The sequence below is a fragment of the Hakea prostrata genome, chromosome 2 (genome assembly GCF_041222555.1).
Source record: "Hakea prostrata isolate BN-2017 chromosome 2, UWA_Hpros_2, whole genome shotgun sequence".
Taxonomy (NCBI): Eukaryota; Viridiplantae; Streptophyta; class Magnoliopsida; order Proteales; family Proteaceae; genus Hakea; species Hakea prostrata.
The window spans coordinates 1560669-1574925 of record NC_142601.1 but is presented as its reverse complement, the minus strand read 5'-3'; the positions used below and the strand labels follow the sequence as shown (position 1 = coordinate 1574925).

At 38.1% G+C, this 14257-nt stretch overlaps 1 protein-coding gene across 2 annotated transcripts in view; it reads right to left on the bottom strand.

Moving 5' to 3' along the window:
- Positions 1-11990, bottom strand: part of LOC149023193 (Polynucleotidyl transferase, ribonuclease H-like superfamily protein) — a 59787-nt gene extending 47797 nt beyond the window's left edge. Inside the window, exons 1-5 of one of the 2 annotated variants that reach the window (XM_089143749.1) lie at positions 11807-11989; positions 10072-10128; positions 9927-9992; positions 1055-1188; positions 471-571 (exon numbers count right to left, since the gene is read on the bottom strand). In XM_089143749.1, coding sequence (XP_088999875.1) covers positions 471-571; positions 1055-1188; positions 9927-9992; positions 10072-10128; positions 11807-11914 — 466 coding nt within the window. In that variant the 5' untranslated portion in view covers positions 11915-11989. Of the gene's footprint in view, positions 1-470; positions 572-1054; positions 1189-9926; positions 9993-10071; positions 10129-11806 lie in introns of both variants that reach the window. The other variant, XM_089143751.1, reaches the window with a different exon arrangement.
- Between the last annotated feature and the right edge of the window lie 2267 nt (positions 11991-14257).

Below are 14257 nucleotides of genomic sequence, written 5' to 3'. Positions count from 1 at the left end.
GTTTGAGTGGCACAGCCACGTTCAACGGAGACCTATAAATGCCCCTGTATGGAGAAGTGATATAATCCATATTGAAGGAACTAGAAGAGCTAGGGGTAGACCTAAGGTAACCTTAGGAGAAGTGGTGAGAAAGGATATGTATAGCTTAGGCCTTGTATCTAGCATGGCCTCGAACAGAACTGATTGGAGGGCAAGAATCCATGTAGCCAACCCCATTTAGTTGGGACAAGGCTTATTGTTGTTGTTGTTGTTGTTGTTGTACTGAAAAATTAAAAATGCAGACAAACCAATAGGCCACTAGCTAGCAAGGGGTTAAATATGTCAAATCAAAACTAAATAACGTGGAGCACAAACTCCTCCTTTCAAGAAATGTATCACTACCACATCCTCCTTTGGTATAAAAACTAATATGAGCATTTATGCACATGCCATTCTAGTAGTGTTTGAGATCCTATTGAAATATGTCAGACCTTGTTCAGTACTCTTTGAAAATGCACCAAGCTGCTTGCGCTTTCTTTTCAGTTTGCAAGTAAGAAGTTCATTGATTGTCAACATTTCATCTGATACACAGCTAGCACACCACACAAGGGAGGAAAGAGTATCAGTGAAATATGCATAACAGCAATTGCATGAGAAAATTGAAAGAGAATCTAGAGTTTCCAACTGAAAGAGTCAATTCTACATCAATCCTTCTTATTGGATATACAAATCATCGATGAAAGCAAGACCCTATTCCCCCCCTTGTCTTTTAACTTTCCTAATTGGTAGGAAACTGAAATAATTAAAGAATCACAAAGTATTATATTCAAGGATGAGGTCACAGGTTTTTGATCATGTTGCATGTTATGAAAATGATGAACTTAAGAAGCAGATAGCGAGACTCTTTATCTATTATGGACCTAAACCATGGATAAATCAAAAAATAGTTTCTCCAATCAAACACCCCCCCCCTTCTATGGGGGTTTTTCTCAATAGTATTTTAAAATTTATCTAAATATGAAAATAAACAGCATCAGAAATACAAAAAGAAAATTACTACGTTTTCAAGACAAACCTATTAGCTAAAACTGCCCTTGGATTGCCACAATTTTCTTTAAGTCCAAGAAGTAGGTTGGACTGAGACATGTATAATGCAGCATCAAGTCCTGGGACATAAAGCAGGACCACCTTCGGAATAAGTGGCTTGTTCTGCAAACAACATAAACAGTAGCTCACTTAAAAGCATGGAAACAACATAAATAGTACCTCACTTAGAATCATGGTAAGATGCCATCTTTCAAACTAGTGTCTCTCCATGCACCAAAAGTCAAAGAAAGTAGAGAAAAAAAACTGATGAATAAAACCTTTCAAATAATTGAAGTCAAATAACAAATATAGTGACCACAGTATGTAAAGATTAAAGTTAATCTAGTATGGCCATAAGGCCCATGACTGAACTCATCCTTAAAGCATGCATTCTTTTTTCTGTATCCCAGGAACATCCCCTTATGCAGGGTTGGCAGCATAGGTCCTGGATGGCAGTTATAATAGGATCGAAGCTTAGCACATGCATATCCTTTCTTACCACTTCCCCAGTAATCATTTTAGGCCTGCACCTATCTCTTTTAGCTCCACCTAACTGGATCTGGTCACTCTTCCATATTGGTGCCTCTATAGGTCTCCATTAGACATGACCCTTCCTTACTTCTATTTTAAGTAATCAACAGACAAACATGCCTGCCAAGGACATCAATACTATGGAACGATAGTTTCAAGTTTATCAACTTCAGCCTACTGCAGCACCCATATGGATGGATGACGAGTTTAGAGGCTATCAGATTGCCAGAGTCCATTGGTCTGACGAGGAGCACCACCTGTAGTGCAGCTTAGCTGACTTCTAATGGGTTGATTTGTCTTTTTTATTGGGTTTTATTTGGATAATTTGGATTCTTATTCGGGTTACTTGATGTTAATTGGGTTTTGGGTCAATCCACGTGTTATAATCAGCCCATGGATTCTCACTCAAGTGTACCTTTAAATTTCCAAATTTGATCTTCGGTATTAGAATTTTTGTAGGAAATGAAGTTTGATTTATTTGCAGTATCGAACGAAATTAAAAAGGACTCTTTTTTCCTATGCAAGGAAACTCTCTGGCGTGATCTCTCTTTCTCTCACTCGTTAACCCTTCTTCTTTTTCTTTTATCTTCTTGGCATGTAACAGGTTCCCCACCCCCTTCTTCCCTTCTCCGCCTGGCACCTCCTGCCTACCCTCTCTTTCTTTTCTGTTCGACAACTCGCTGTCTTTTTTCCTTCTTCTTCATGCTTTTCTTTCATCTCCCCACCCCACCCCCACAGCAGACTTCCTTTCATCTGTTTGTTGACAGCAGTCCCCTACAAACACCCCAACCACTCTAGTTATTGTATCTCCCTAACTGTAACCCTTGAGTTTCTTCTTTAGTTATATTTTATTGCTTCTAGTTGCTCTTCCACAGCCAATTACAGAATCAGCAGGCACATTTGTTAGCCTATCTCCCCCACAGCAGACTTCCTTTCATCTGTTTGTTGACAGCAGTCCCCTACAAACACCCCCAACCACTCTTGTTATTGTATCTCCCTAACAGTAACCCTTGAGTTTCTTCTTTAGTTATATTTTATTGCTTCTAGTTGCTCTTTCACAGCCAATTACAGAATCAGCAGGTACATTTGTTAGCCTATCTTGCTACCTAATCTCTCTTCTTGTTATGCTAATTTCATTGCTCATATTACTGCCTAGGGATTCTAACTTTTGCTTCATCAAAACTATAGTATTTTCTCATATTTTAGTTGCTGTCTTAATTGGTAGTTATAGATCTCTGGACTAGGATGATATTTATTCTTTAGGAAATCTTGATAAATGTGCACTGGATTAAGGTGTCAAATTATCAATGATCCCTCCCCTATATCCCCCACCTGGGTTTCATTTAGTCTTCTATATTAGTTTAGGCTGAAAATGACTACTGTCCTGTTTATGTTATATAACTAGCATGTTTATCTTTTATTTGCAGCTGCATTTCCCCTTTATTTAATATTCTCAGATTAGAATATGAACCAACCTAAAGGATGCCTAACCAGCTCTTGTAGGATCCTAGTCTGTAGGGTTCATTGATGTAAACCCCAAATGTAGAGTTTAGTCTTCAGGATCTATTCAAGTGAACTTAGCAGTAATTTCAAGTTTGCATAGCCCTGAGGTTCAAGTATAATGCTGTCTCGAGGGGTTATAGAGTTTAGGTATAGGGCCTTTAGGATTCAGGTAGGCATAAGCTCTAGGGTTTACTGACTTGCAAATCTGAACCTGGCTGTGAAATAAAATTCAAAAGTTTAAGGTTTAAGAAAATTAGGGTTTTCTAGAGGGTGGCTAGGGCTAGGGTTAAGATTGAAGACAAAGGAGGGGTAGGGATGATGATCTAAAGGAAATAGGTTTTGGAAGGGTTTAAAAGATATGAGTGAAAGAGTGTTAGGGTTTCTAGGGTTCGGTGAAGAAGATGAAGTGTAAAGTTTTCAAGGGTTTTGGAAGAAGGGGAGAAGTTAGGATTGAAGGGTAGGGGAGGGGACGGGATGTTGCAGCCAAAAGGGGAAGGGATTAGGGTGGGAGAATTGGAAGAACTCAGGTTTAGGGATCGGGGAAGGGAATGAAAACCTAGGAAATGCTATGCTGCCATAAGAGAGAAGACAGGGAGAAAAAAGAGAAAAGAAGGCAGCTGAGAATGAAGAACTGGAGTTAGGGAATGGGAGGGGATTGGAAGAATAGGAATGGGGAAGATGAGGTGATGCTGCCACAGGGATTGGGGAAGGGGAATGGAGGTTTGCCATGAGAAGGGGGGGCTGGGTTAGACAGAGAAGGGGTATAGGATTTTTTTTCTTTTTTTTTTTTTCTTTTTTTCTCTTTTTGTGTGGGGGGAGCTTTGCCACAGGCAAAAGAGGAATCAACAGAAGAGGGGCTGCAAAAGAGAAGAAAGATAAGGGTTGGGGTGGGGGTTTGTTTGCATTTATTTGTAGGAGAGAAAGAGAGGTAGAAGCACACAAATAATGGCAGCAATTAGAACTCCACAGCAGCTGCAGCCTGCAGAATTCCTTCCTCAGGAAACCCATGACTCCAATATTCACCTCCAAGTCTCAGTTTATTCAGATATTCAAAATCTGTTCTCTTAACAAGCTAGAGCCATTATTTATAGCCTTACATAAATGAACTCACACTGGGACTCAACATTAGGAGGTGATTGATCCAGACTAGGACTTTGTAACAAGAATTCCGACTTAACTCATCTTTGGATAATTCAAATCACAAAATAACTCATCTTTGGATAATTCAAATCACAATACATGAGTACACACCTTGTAGAACTGAACTACAAGTAAGGACAACTAAGGGGACTTCCTCTCTAATTGGAACTCCTAACTTGACTGGGACTTGATGTAAACCAGGGCTAGGGTTAGGGATAGTTTGATCAATTCCCTAGGGTTTGCGCAGGAAGTTCCAGAGAAGGAGAGAAGGGTTTTAGGGTTTCTACAGGGGTTTTAGAGCCTGCTGGAATTAAATTCGCGATCTGAATCCCCATTGTAAAAAGAATTACAGATTTGAAATTTGAATTCAAATGCAAACCAGGGTTTCGGTTAAGGTTGGGAGAGGGGTTAGGCTTGCTGTCCTAAAGTTCAGGCTTGAGAATGCCCTGAGCTTCAAGCCAAAGTCTGATTCATATCATATAGCCATGGTCTCACTAAAATAACATCAGATAACCTCATTGAAACCACATCACACCAGATCTCCTCAAAATAGGAATGGAGACTGATGGGCACTACACATCTCAAGTTAAATTCTAGCTGGTCATCATTGAGGAGGAACTCGATACAGTTGGGTATGCTTTTTAGTTCTGGGCTGGGCTCTGTTGATGAGGCTTTCAGATACTACACTAATACTGCTACCATTGTTTACACACACCTTGGCTGGGATTCCTCCTGATCTGAGTCTGGTGTAGAAGATGTAATTTCTCCAGCGTCTTCTTTTGTTTCTGCTATCAGAATCTTGGTCATGACATTTAAAGGGTTATATTAGAAATACTCTTCATCGTCAGGGTTCTGAAGTTCTTCGCTGTAGTGTTATGCAGATTCACCCATGACTCTGGCTACTGCTGAATCATCCTAGCTCTAACACCAATATCTGTAAACCCCAAATCCAGGGTTTAGTTTTCAAGATCTGTTCAAGTGAACCAGCAGTATTTCTAGGTTTTACAACCTGCAGTTCCAAGCATAAGTTGTCCTGAGAGATTTTAGGGTTGAGGAATAGGGCCTTTAGGATTCGGGTAGACTTAGGGTCCAGGGTTTAATGACTTCCAGATCTGAACCTTGCTACGAAATAAAATTCAGAACTGGATTTTAAGCTTAAGGTTTAGGAATATTAGGGTTTTTAGAGGGTGGCTAGGGCTAGGGTTAAACTAGAAGGTAAAGAAGGGGTAGGGGATGATGATTCTAAAAGGAAATAGGTTTTGGATGAAGGGTTTAAAAGATATGAGTGAAATAAGGTTAAGGTTTCTAGGTTTGCTGAAGAAGATGAAGCACAGGGTTTTCCAGGGTTTTGGATGAAGGGAAAGGGGCAGATGTTAGGATCAAAGGGTAGGGGAGGGGAGGAGATGTTGCAGCCAAAGAGGGAAGGGATTAGGGTGGGGGAATTGGGAGAACTAGGGCTTAGGGATTAGGGAAGGGAATGAAAACCTAGGAATTACTATGCTGCCACAAGAGAGGAGAAGGGAAAAAAAAGGGGCTGATAATGAAGAACTCAATTTGGGGAATGGGAGAATAGGGATGGGGAAGGTTGGGTGATTCCGCTGTAGGGGTTGGGGGACAGGAATGCAGGTTTGCGATATGAAGGGGTATCCGCCATACAGGGAAAAGGGGTTTGGGATTTTATTTTTTATTTTTTTGGGGGGGTTGGGGGGGGCAGTTGAGGGTTGCTGCAGGCAAGGGGGAATCCAAAGAAGAGGAACCACGAACGAGAAGAAGAAAGGAGAAAATAGGGGCTGGAGGTGGCAGTTTGTTTGCACTTACTTGTAGGAGAGAAAAATGGTAGAAGCACTCAAATAATAGTAGCAATTAGAACTCCACTGCAGCCACATGCTTCCTTCCTCAGGAGACCCACAACTCCAATATTCACCTCCAATTCTCAGTTTATTCAAATATTAAAAATATGTCCCCTTCACAAACTAGAGGCTAGAGGCTATATTTATAGCCTTATGTGAATGAATTCACAGTGGGACTCAACCTTAGAAGGTGATTTAAACTAGGACCTCTTATTAGACTTCGGACTCTTACTCAAACAAAGATTTTGACTTAACTCATCCTAAGATAATTAAAATTACAAAACATGAGTAGACTTGTTTTTTTTTTTTTTTGGGGGGGGGGGAGAGTGGGCGAGGGGGAGAATTAAAAAATTCATTAACCAAACGGAAGAAATGGGGAGGGGAAAATACAAAGCCATAGACAGGCTCAATAAAATGAGCGCAAAAGACCAGCACAAGAGGTATATAGCCTTACAATAAAACCAGAAAAACAACATTAGCACAACACTAAGCCAAAATGGACCAAAAGGGCAGTAGACCCAGCTAGACCAACATAGTTTCCAATTCGATTGATGACAGAAACCTTCATTGTAACAAAGGGTAGGACAAGTTGATGCAGCACAACATATGCTACGGTTGTAAGCATCACAGGAATGAGTAATGGCAGAGGAGAAACACAAGGAGAAGAAGACTATGGATATGAGTTCGAGCCTGATTTGGAGAGATCAACAACGACAGCCCTCATGGCTTTATGGCTTTATTCCCCAACGCTAAAAATGCCAACAAGGAATAGAACCCTTGATGATTTGGAGTTGAAGCCTGAAACAGAAAGGGGGGAGGGAGAGAGGAGGAGATGGATTCAGATCTGAGTTCAAAATTATTCGGAGATATCAGCAACGATACCCCTCATGCTTCCTCCGACTCGAGACTGGAACCCTCGACAAATTGAGATGAACCCTGAAATGGGCCCCAATCTTCTTTTTTCAAGGAAAAAGGGCGGAAGAAGATGAGAAGTAGAAGAGAAGTTGGGAGCAGAAGGAGTTAGGATCTCAAATCTGAGACCTTACTCAACCAAACCTCTGCTGAAACAGAATGAGAAGCAAAGGGAAGATGAGAACCAGACGGAAGAGAATGGATATCAAATCTGAGATCTCCCTCGACCTAACCTCTGCAGAAATAGAGAGAGAGAAATAGGGATGGAGGAGAAGCAATGAGAAAAGGAGAACCAGAGGGAAGAGAATGGATCTCAGAACTGAGATTTTGCTCGACCTATCCTTTGCAGAAACAGAGGAGAACCAGATGGAGGAGATCGGATCTTAGATCTGAGATCGTGCTCGACCAAACCTCTGCAGAAACAGAAAGGAGAAGGGGAGAAGGGGAGAGGAAGAGAAGCATTTAGCAGATAGAGGAGAAGAAACAGAAAGAGGAAATGGAACCCACTGTGATGATGGAGAAACCATCAAGGGTGGCCCTCAAAGCTTAGAACCCTAGTGACTCTCCAAAATGGAGATGGCCTTTCCTCCTATGCAACATAGTTGTTATTCCTTTTGAAGTCTCAGGACCAGACTCTTTGTACAACTTGAACTACAACTAAGGGGAATCCCTCTCGAATTGGGACTCCTAATGTGACTCAGACTCTTCAATAACTTGACCAAAATAAAATTAAACTTCAAAACAAAAGTTGAACTAGCTTCGTAATAGAATTTGGGCTACCACTAGAGGATCCCTCCCTAATTAGGACTCCTAGCTAGAACAGGACTCATTCATAACTTAACAAAGGATTGTAATGAAATAAAGATAGACTTGGACTCTAACAAGATTCTGATTTGGCCTTATATCAAATCGGGTTGGAGTACAGGTATCAAAGATTCATAATGACCAAAATGACCCCATGCTGGTAAAATTTCCCAGGATTGCTGGCTAGGCCGCAGGATACTGGGAACCTCCCTAGGCCTTCTTTGGGTAGTCCTGGACCTGTTCACATCAGGTTCCCCCTACATCAATGTCTGCAAAGTATTCCACTCTACACCAATGAGCTAATCAGCCTAAACTTGAAGCACCAAACAGAGAGATCTCACACTGGAGATGAAGGCGCAAGCAGCAGCTTGCATCGGCAATTTCATTAATCAAATTCATGTTTAACAATAGACCTATTTCAACCTTATATAAAAGGCTCAAAAATAGACTCCTATACTACAAAGGTAAGGCCTTAACCTACCATATAACTTAAATTGTCTACAACAATAAACAAACTCAAATATAGTCCTAATTGGTAAATTACATTCTAATAATCAGTCATGTGCTAATCACATGCTAACTTAAATTGAACCATTGGCTCAACCAGTTCAATCTTATCTTAAAAGATAAAAGTTAAACGAATTAACAAAGCTAATCCCTACTTAGCCTAAGTACCCATATTTTAAACCCCAAAAAAAGGCCTATGACATAAAGAACCCATGGGAATAAGGGGCCAGTGCTATTATACCCAACCAAAGGCTCATTCCTAGAAAAAGAAGCTCTATTTGTGATAAACTAGCATCATCATCATCAACAACAACAACAATAAGCCTTGTCCCAACTAAATGGGGTCGTCTACATGGATTATTGCCTTCCAATCAGTTTTGTTTGAGGTCATGCTAGATACAAGGCCTAAGCTATGCATATCCTTTCTCACCACTTCTCTTAAGGTTATCTTAGGTCTACCCCTAGCTCTTCTATTCTCCGTACAAGGGCATTTATAGGTCTCCGTTGAATGTGGCCGTGACACCTCAAACAACTTTCTCGAAGCTTATCACTTATGGGAGCAACACTCGAACTAACTTTAAAATGATCATTCCTTATCTTATCCTTCCTAGTTTTGCCACTCATTCATTTTAACATCCTCATTTCTGCTATACTGAGTTTACCTATATGACTCTTTTTAACAACCCAACACTCTGCACCGTACATTATAGCTGGTTGAACAACAGTCCTATTAAATTTTCCTTTAAGCTTCAATTGAATACGCCGATCACACAAGACCCCGGATGCACCTCTCCACTTCATCTACATAACATCTACGTCCCTTGTGCACCACCACCACTAGCTCAACAACAAACTTCTAATAACTGCAAGAGAGTCATAAATGTTCATATTTTTTTTGAATGAGCAACTACCATCTAAAGCACTATTCTACAAGGCTATCTAATTTGATCATTAATCAAACAGTGCCTTTGGCACTATAAAAAAGATAGAACCTTCTATAAATAAATAATCTATATACAAATTGAATTTTCAATCTGAAATGCATGAAGACCTTAGATAGTCAACTTGATCTAATAATGCAACCACTCAATTAGCAGAACTTTCGATAAATCTATTGGACAATCTAAAGAGATCAAAAGTCTTTGGAATTTAGGACCATCTTAGGTAGTACTTTTTTAGTCTTCTTAAGTCTTCTTAAGTCTTCTACTTGTGCATTTGATTCCACCAAGGCAAAGTTTCAAGATTTTATAAAGATTGTACTGGAACTATCCATTAGCTATCCACTATCAATGGTTGGTTGACCGCATTTTAGGATAAAGTTTCGCAAAGTGGTGTAGCTTTACAAAACTCAGCTGATGTCAAAATTTGATGCTAAGATGCTACAGGAATTTCATTCCACTGCTAGTCAACTGTCAAGAGGACAAACAATTTCTCCACCAATTCAAATCAGCAAGAAGCATTTCTACAGCCTCTAGACCTGAAAGGTTAACTACACATTTTATCTGGTGACGACAAAATTAACTGTTGTCTACGATGACACAACCTTGTTGAAGAAAACCTCCATCTTTATCAATACCAAAACGGAAAAAGCAAGAGAATGAAGATTATATTTACTTTGATAAAGACCCAGGATGGCATAAATCCCTCACCAAGCACCCAGTTGACAAGCCCCTGGATGTCCTGTTTCACAATAGAAGATTCAATTCAGAGATTATACTTCAATTAGAAAGTATAAAAAACTAAAATAGTCAAAACATACTAATAGATTTAATGTTGAGTCAGCAGCAGGAGCTTTAAAAATAACATCTGCCTTCTCCTGTGAAGACATGTCAGAATGCCAGGTCAGTATCTAGTTCATCAATATACATTATAAAATATTACATAAATGTGAGAGTCCCATCAATGGGGAGGGCAGAAAAATCACATCTAGACAGAAATTTCTCCAGGCCACAAAGCTCCAAGAGGAGAAAGAAAATTAGAAGAGATGGAAATAGCCATCATAAAAAATTAAAAAATAGAAAAATCCCCCACCTCTGCCCTCCAAAACCAATACATTAAACCCTAACCCTAGAATTGACAACCCCCGGCCCAAAAAAAAATTCCAAGTCAAACCTGCTTGTTCTTTGAAGATCTTGGCTATTGGCTAGTGGTTGACTCCTATCAGTCTAGGACTAGAAAATGTGTTCACACACACACACAGTTGTCAAATTTGGCGCATTAGAGACCTGCTTGCTCATTACAGATCTTGATTATTGGCTCGTGGTTAATCGCCCATTGGTCTAGGACTACAGAAAATGTGCTCTTTTACATTTCAGAATGTTACATGGAATGCATGCATATAACAACTCAGTCTCATCCGGTCATTTCAACTAAATGGGGTTAGCTACATGAATCCTAGGAAAAGAATAAACATTAATTAGTAAGAGTAAAAAGAAACAACACAACAACAGCAGCCTAACACCAGCTATATGGGGACCGGTATAGGTAGCCCTATTTGAGATCACCCTTGAAACCAGACTTAATTGTGCATGTCTTTCCTCATCACTTCTCCTAAAGTTATTTTAGCCCTTGCTCCTAGCACTTTTAGCACGTTGAAACTACTCCAGACTGGAGCATCTCAAGGCCTCAAGCGAAGCCCCCATTCTAGATAAGCTACAAGGTAGTCATTTGAGGCTGTCCAGCCTACCTTATGCATATCCCAACACAGCAAACTAGTTAAATGTGACTTTTAAACAGATTATGATTGTGAAATCATTACCAAATACCAATGACTCTTCAAACATATCAAAAAAGGGAAAAGGGCATGAAAAAAACAAACCCTTGCTCTTCTAATTTGAACACCAACCTCATCTATACTATAAGCTCTCAAATTCTTCTTACCGTCACTTCCTTGACTAACTAAAATATAAAAAACTCCCAGCATTGCCAAGTATTGTTTCACTTCTCCCAGCTAAGGTAACAAATGCTCAGATGATTCAGCTATAGCAAATTCCAGTTCCGGAGTCAAAGTAAAGTTATGATTCACATAATAACAGTACGATAGTTTGTAAATGGTGCACCCTACTCTTCAAATTCTCTCTTCGGCTTCCAGTAACCCCGGATGATAACGGGGCAGCAATTCCGCCTGTTTTTTTTTTAAGTTCTAAGCCAACTGATTTTTAACGTGAAACAAAGAGACAATGTTATCCATTTTCCAAGGCATGTTGAAGGTAAAAAGAAAACTATGATTTCCTCCATTCTCCAACACTAATCCATGGCATGTCTGTAGTAAGGCCTTCAAAAATACCATATTTTTTCATCCTAATCTGAAAAAATGACTAAGAAAATGAAGAAGAGATGACACTTTCTACAGCAACAGCATACTGGTTTTGGTTTCACGATGAAAAAAAAAAGGAGGCGGAAAATAGAAATAAATACCAAGCGACTCCGTCTGAACGAATACTTAAAGAGCTTTTCTTTCACAAAAGAAAGACAGAGAGAGGAGGGAGACGTACGTTAGGTCCGTACACGTCAAAGTAAGTTGTGGTGCCATTGTTCTTCCCAGAATTGTTGGCGTTATCTGTTGTATGCTGTTCGCGCCTGAGGCCCGCGGAAGCCATCATCGCTCTTTGCTCTGAGAGCTACATCGGAAAACGAGGAGAAAATAACTGAGAAATAGGGTTTTGTCAAACAAAGGAATCGGTATTTGGAATTGTGTAATCGAAATCGGTCCGGACCGGTGCCTCTATCACCCCTACGGTTCGAGTGTGAGTTTAAGCCCTGTTTGGTTACATTCAAATCTCTGGATTCATGAATATGAGAATTATACCCGTTTGGTTGTAAAAATCTCTAGATTCATGAAATCTAGAGATTCACCTTTTTACACTAAAAACGTGAATCTGTAGATTTATGGGTAAAGGGTGAAATCCAAAGATTTCAAAAAAGCTATACATTTGCACATTCACAAAAGTCACGTCAATCAAATAGATTTTTAGAATGAATCCACATATTTCATTCCACAACCAAACATTTAATTTTATAAAAGGTAAATATCACTTACCTCCCCTCTTAGCTGGACAAATAGCACTTACACCCCCTCTTAGTTGGATAATATCACTTACCTCCCCTCTTAGCTGGACAAATAGCACTTACACCCCCTCTTAGTTGGATAATATCACTTACCTCCCCTCTTACGTAACAAATATATCAAACACCTCCCCTCTATTAACTTTCTCGGTTAAATTTAACTTTTACCGTTTAATATTTTTCTAAAACCCCAAATTATTCTTGGCTAAAAATATTTTTTTATTTTAAATCCTAAATTACCGTAATCACCCTAATAGTTAAAATACTCAATCACCCTCAATTAAAACAATTCTTAAAAAACCAAAACACTATAGTTAAAATCCAAATTATCTTTAATTATTAAAAACTCAACATAACCTTTTTTTTTTTTTAATAATTGATCAAACAATTAAAAAAACCCAACATAGTAGCACGTGTTTAATTTTTTCAACATACCCTTGCTTTTTTTAATTGCATTTTTTAGTTTACTTGATAGTAGAACGTGTTTTTTAAATTGTTACGTTGGGCTTTTAGTAATTAAAGATAATTTAAGTTTTAACTATGGTGTTTTGGTTTTTAATAATAATTTTAATTGAAGGTAATTTAGTAGTTCAACTGTTAAGGTGATTACGATAATTTAGGGTTAAAAAAATATATTTTTAGCCAAGGGTAGATTGGGGTTTTAAAAAAATATTTAACGGTAAAAGTTAAATTTAACCGAGAAAGTTAACAGAGGGGAGGTGTTTGATATATTTGTTAGGTAAGAGGAGAGGTAAGTGATATTATCCAACTAAGAGGGGGTGTAAGTGCTATTTATCCAGCTAAGAGGGGAGGTAAGTGATATTTACCCTTTTATAAATTATGACTCCATAGATTTGAAATCTCTAAATATTTGAAATCTCCAGACTCATATAACCAAACAGGCCCTTACTTATTCTGGAGATTTCAAAAATGTAGAAATTTTAAATTTATGGAATCATTATTTATAAAATTAACTATTTGGTTAGCTTTTAAATCTTTGAAATAAAATTTATATATTAATTATAAAAAATATATATATTGGGTAAATATCACTTACCTCACCTCTTAGTTGGACAAATAGCACTTACACCCCCTCTTAATTGGATAATATCACTTACCTCCCCTCTTACCTAGCAAATATATCAAACACCTCCCTTTTGTTAACTTTCTCGGTTAAATTTAACTTTTATCGTTAAATATTTTTCTAAAATCCGAAACTACCCTTGGCTAAAAATATTTTATTTATTTTAAACCCTAAATTACCGTAATCACCTAGTAGTAAAAATACTAAATTATCTTCAATTAAAATAATTGTTAAAAACCAAAACACCATAATTAAAACCCAAATTATCTTTAATTATTAAAAGCCCAACATACCCTTTTTTTTTTTTTTAAATTCAAAATAGCAGTACGTGTTTAATTTTATCAACATACCCTTTTTTTTAAATTGCATTTTTAATAATTAAAGATAATTTGGGTTTTAATAGTATGTTGGGCTTTTAATAATTAAAGATAGTTTCGGTTTTAACTATGGTGTTTTGGTTTTTAATAATTAATTTAATTGAGGGTAATTTAGTATTTTAACTGTTATAGTGATTACGGTAATTTAGGGTTTAAAATAAAAAATATTTTTAGCCAAGGGTAATTTGGAGTTTTAAAAAATTATTTAATAAATTTAATTGAGAAAGTTAAAAGGGGAGGTGTGATATATTTGCTAGGTAAGAGGGGAGGAAAGTGATATTATCCAACTAAGAGGGGGTGTAAGTGCTATTTATCTAGCCAAAATGGGAGATAAGTGATATTTACCCAAAAATACTTATGAAATCATTGTTCAAATGTTTGAGGGCCTTTTTGGTTACATGAGTCTGAAGATTTCAAAT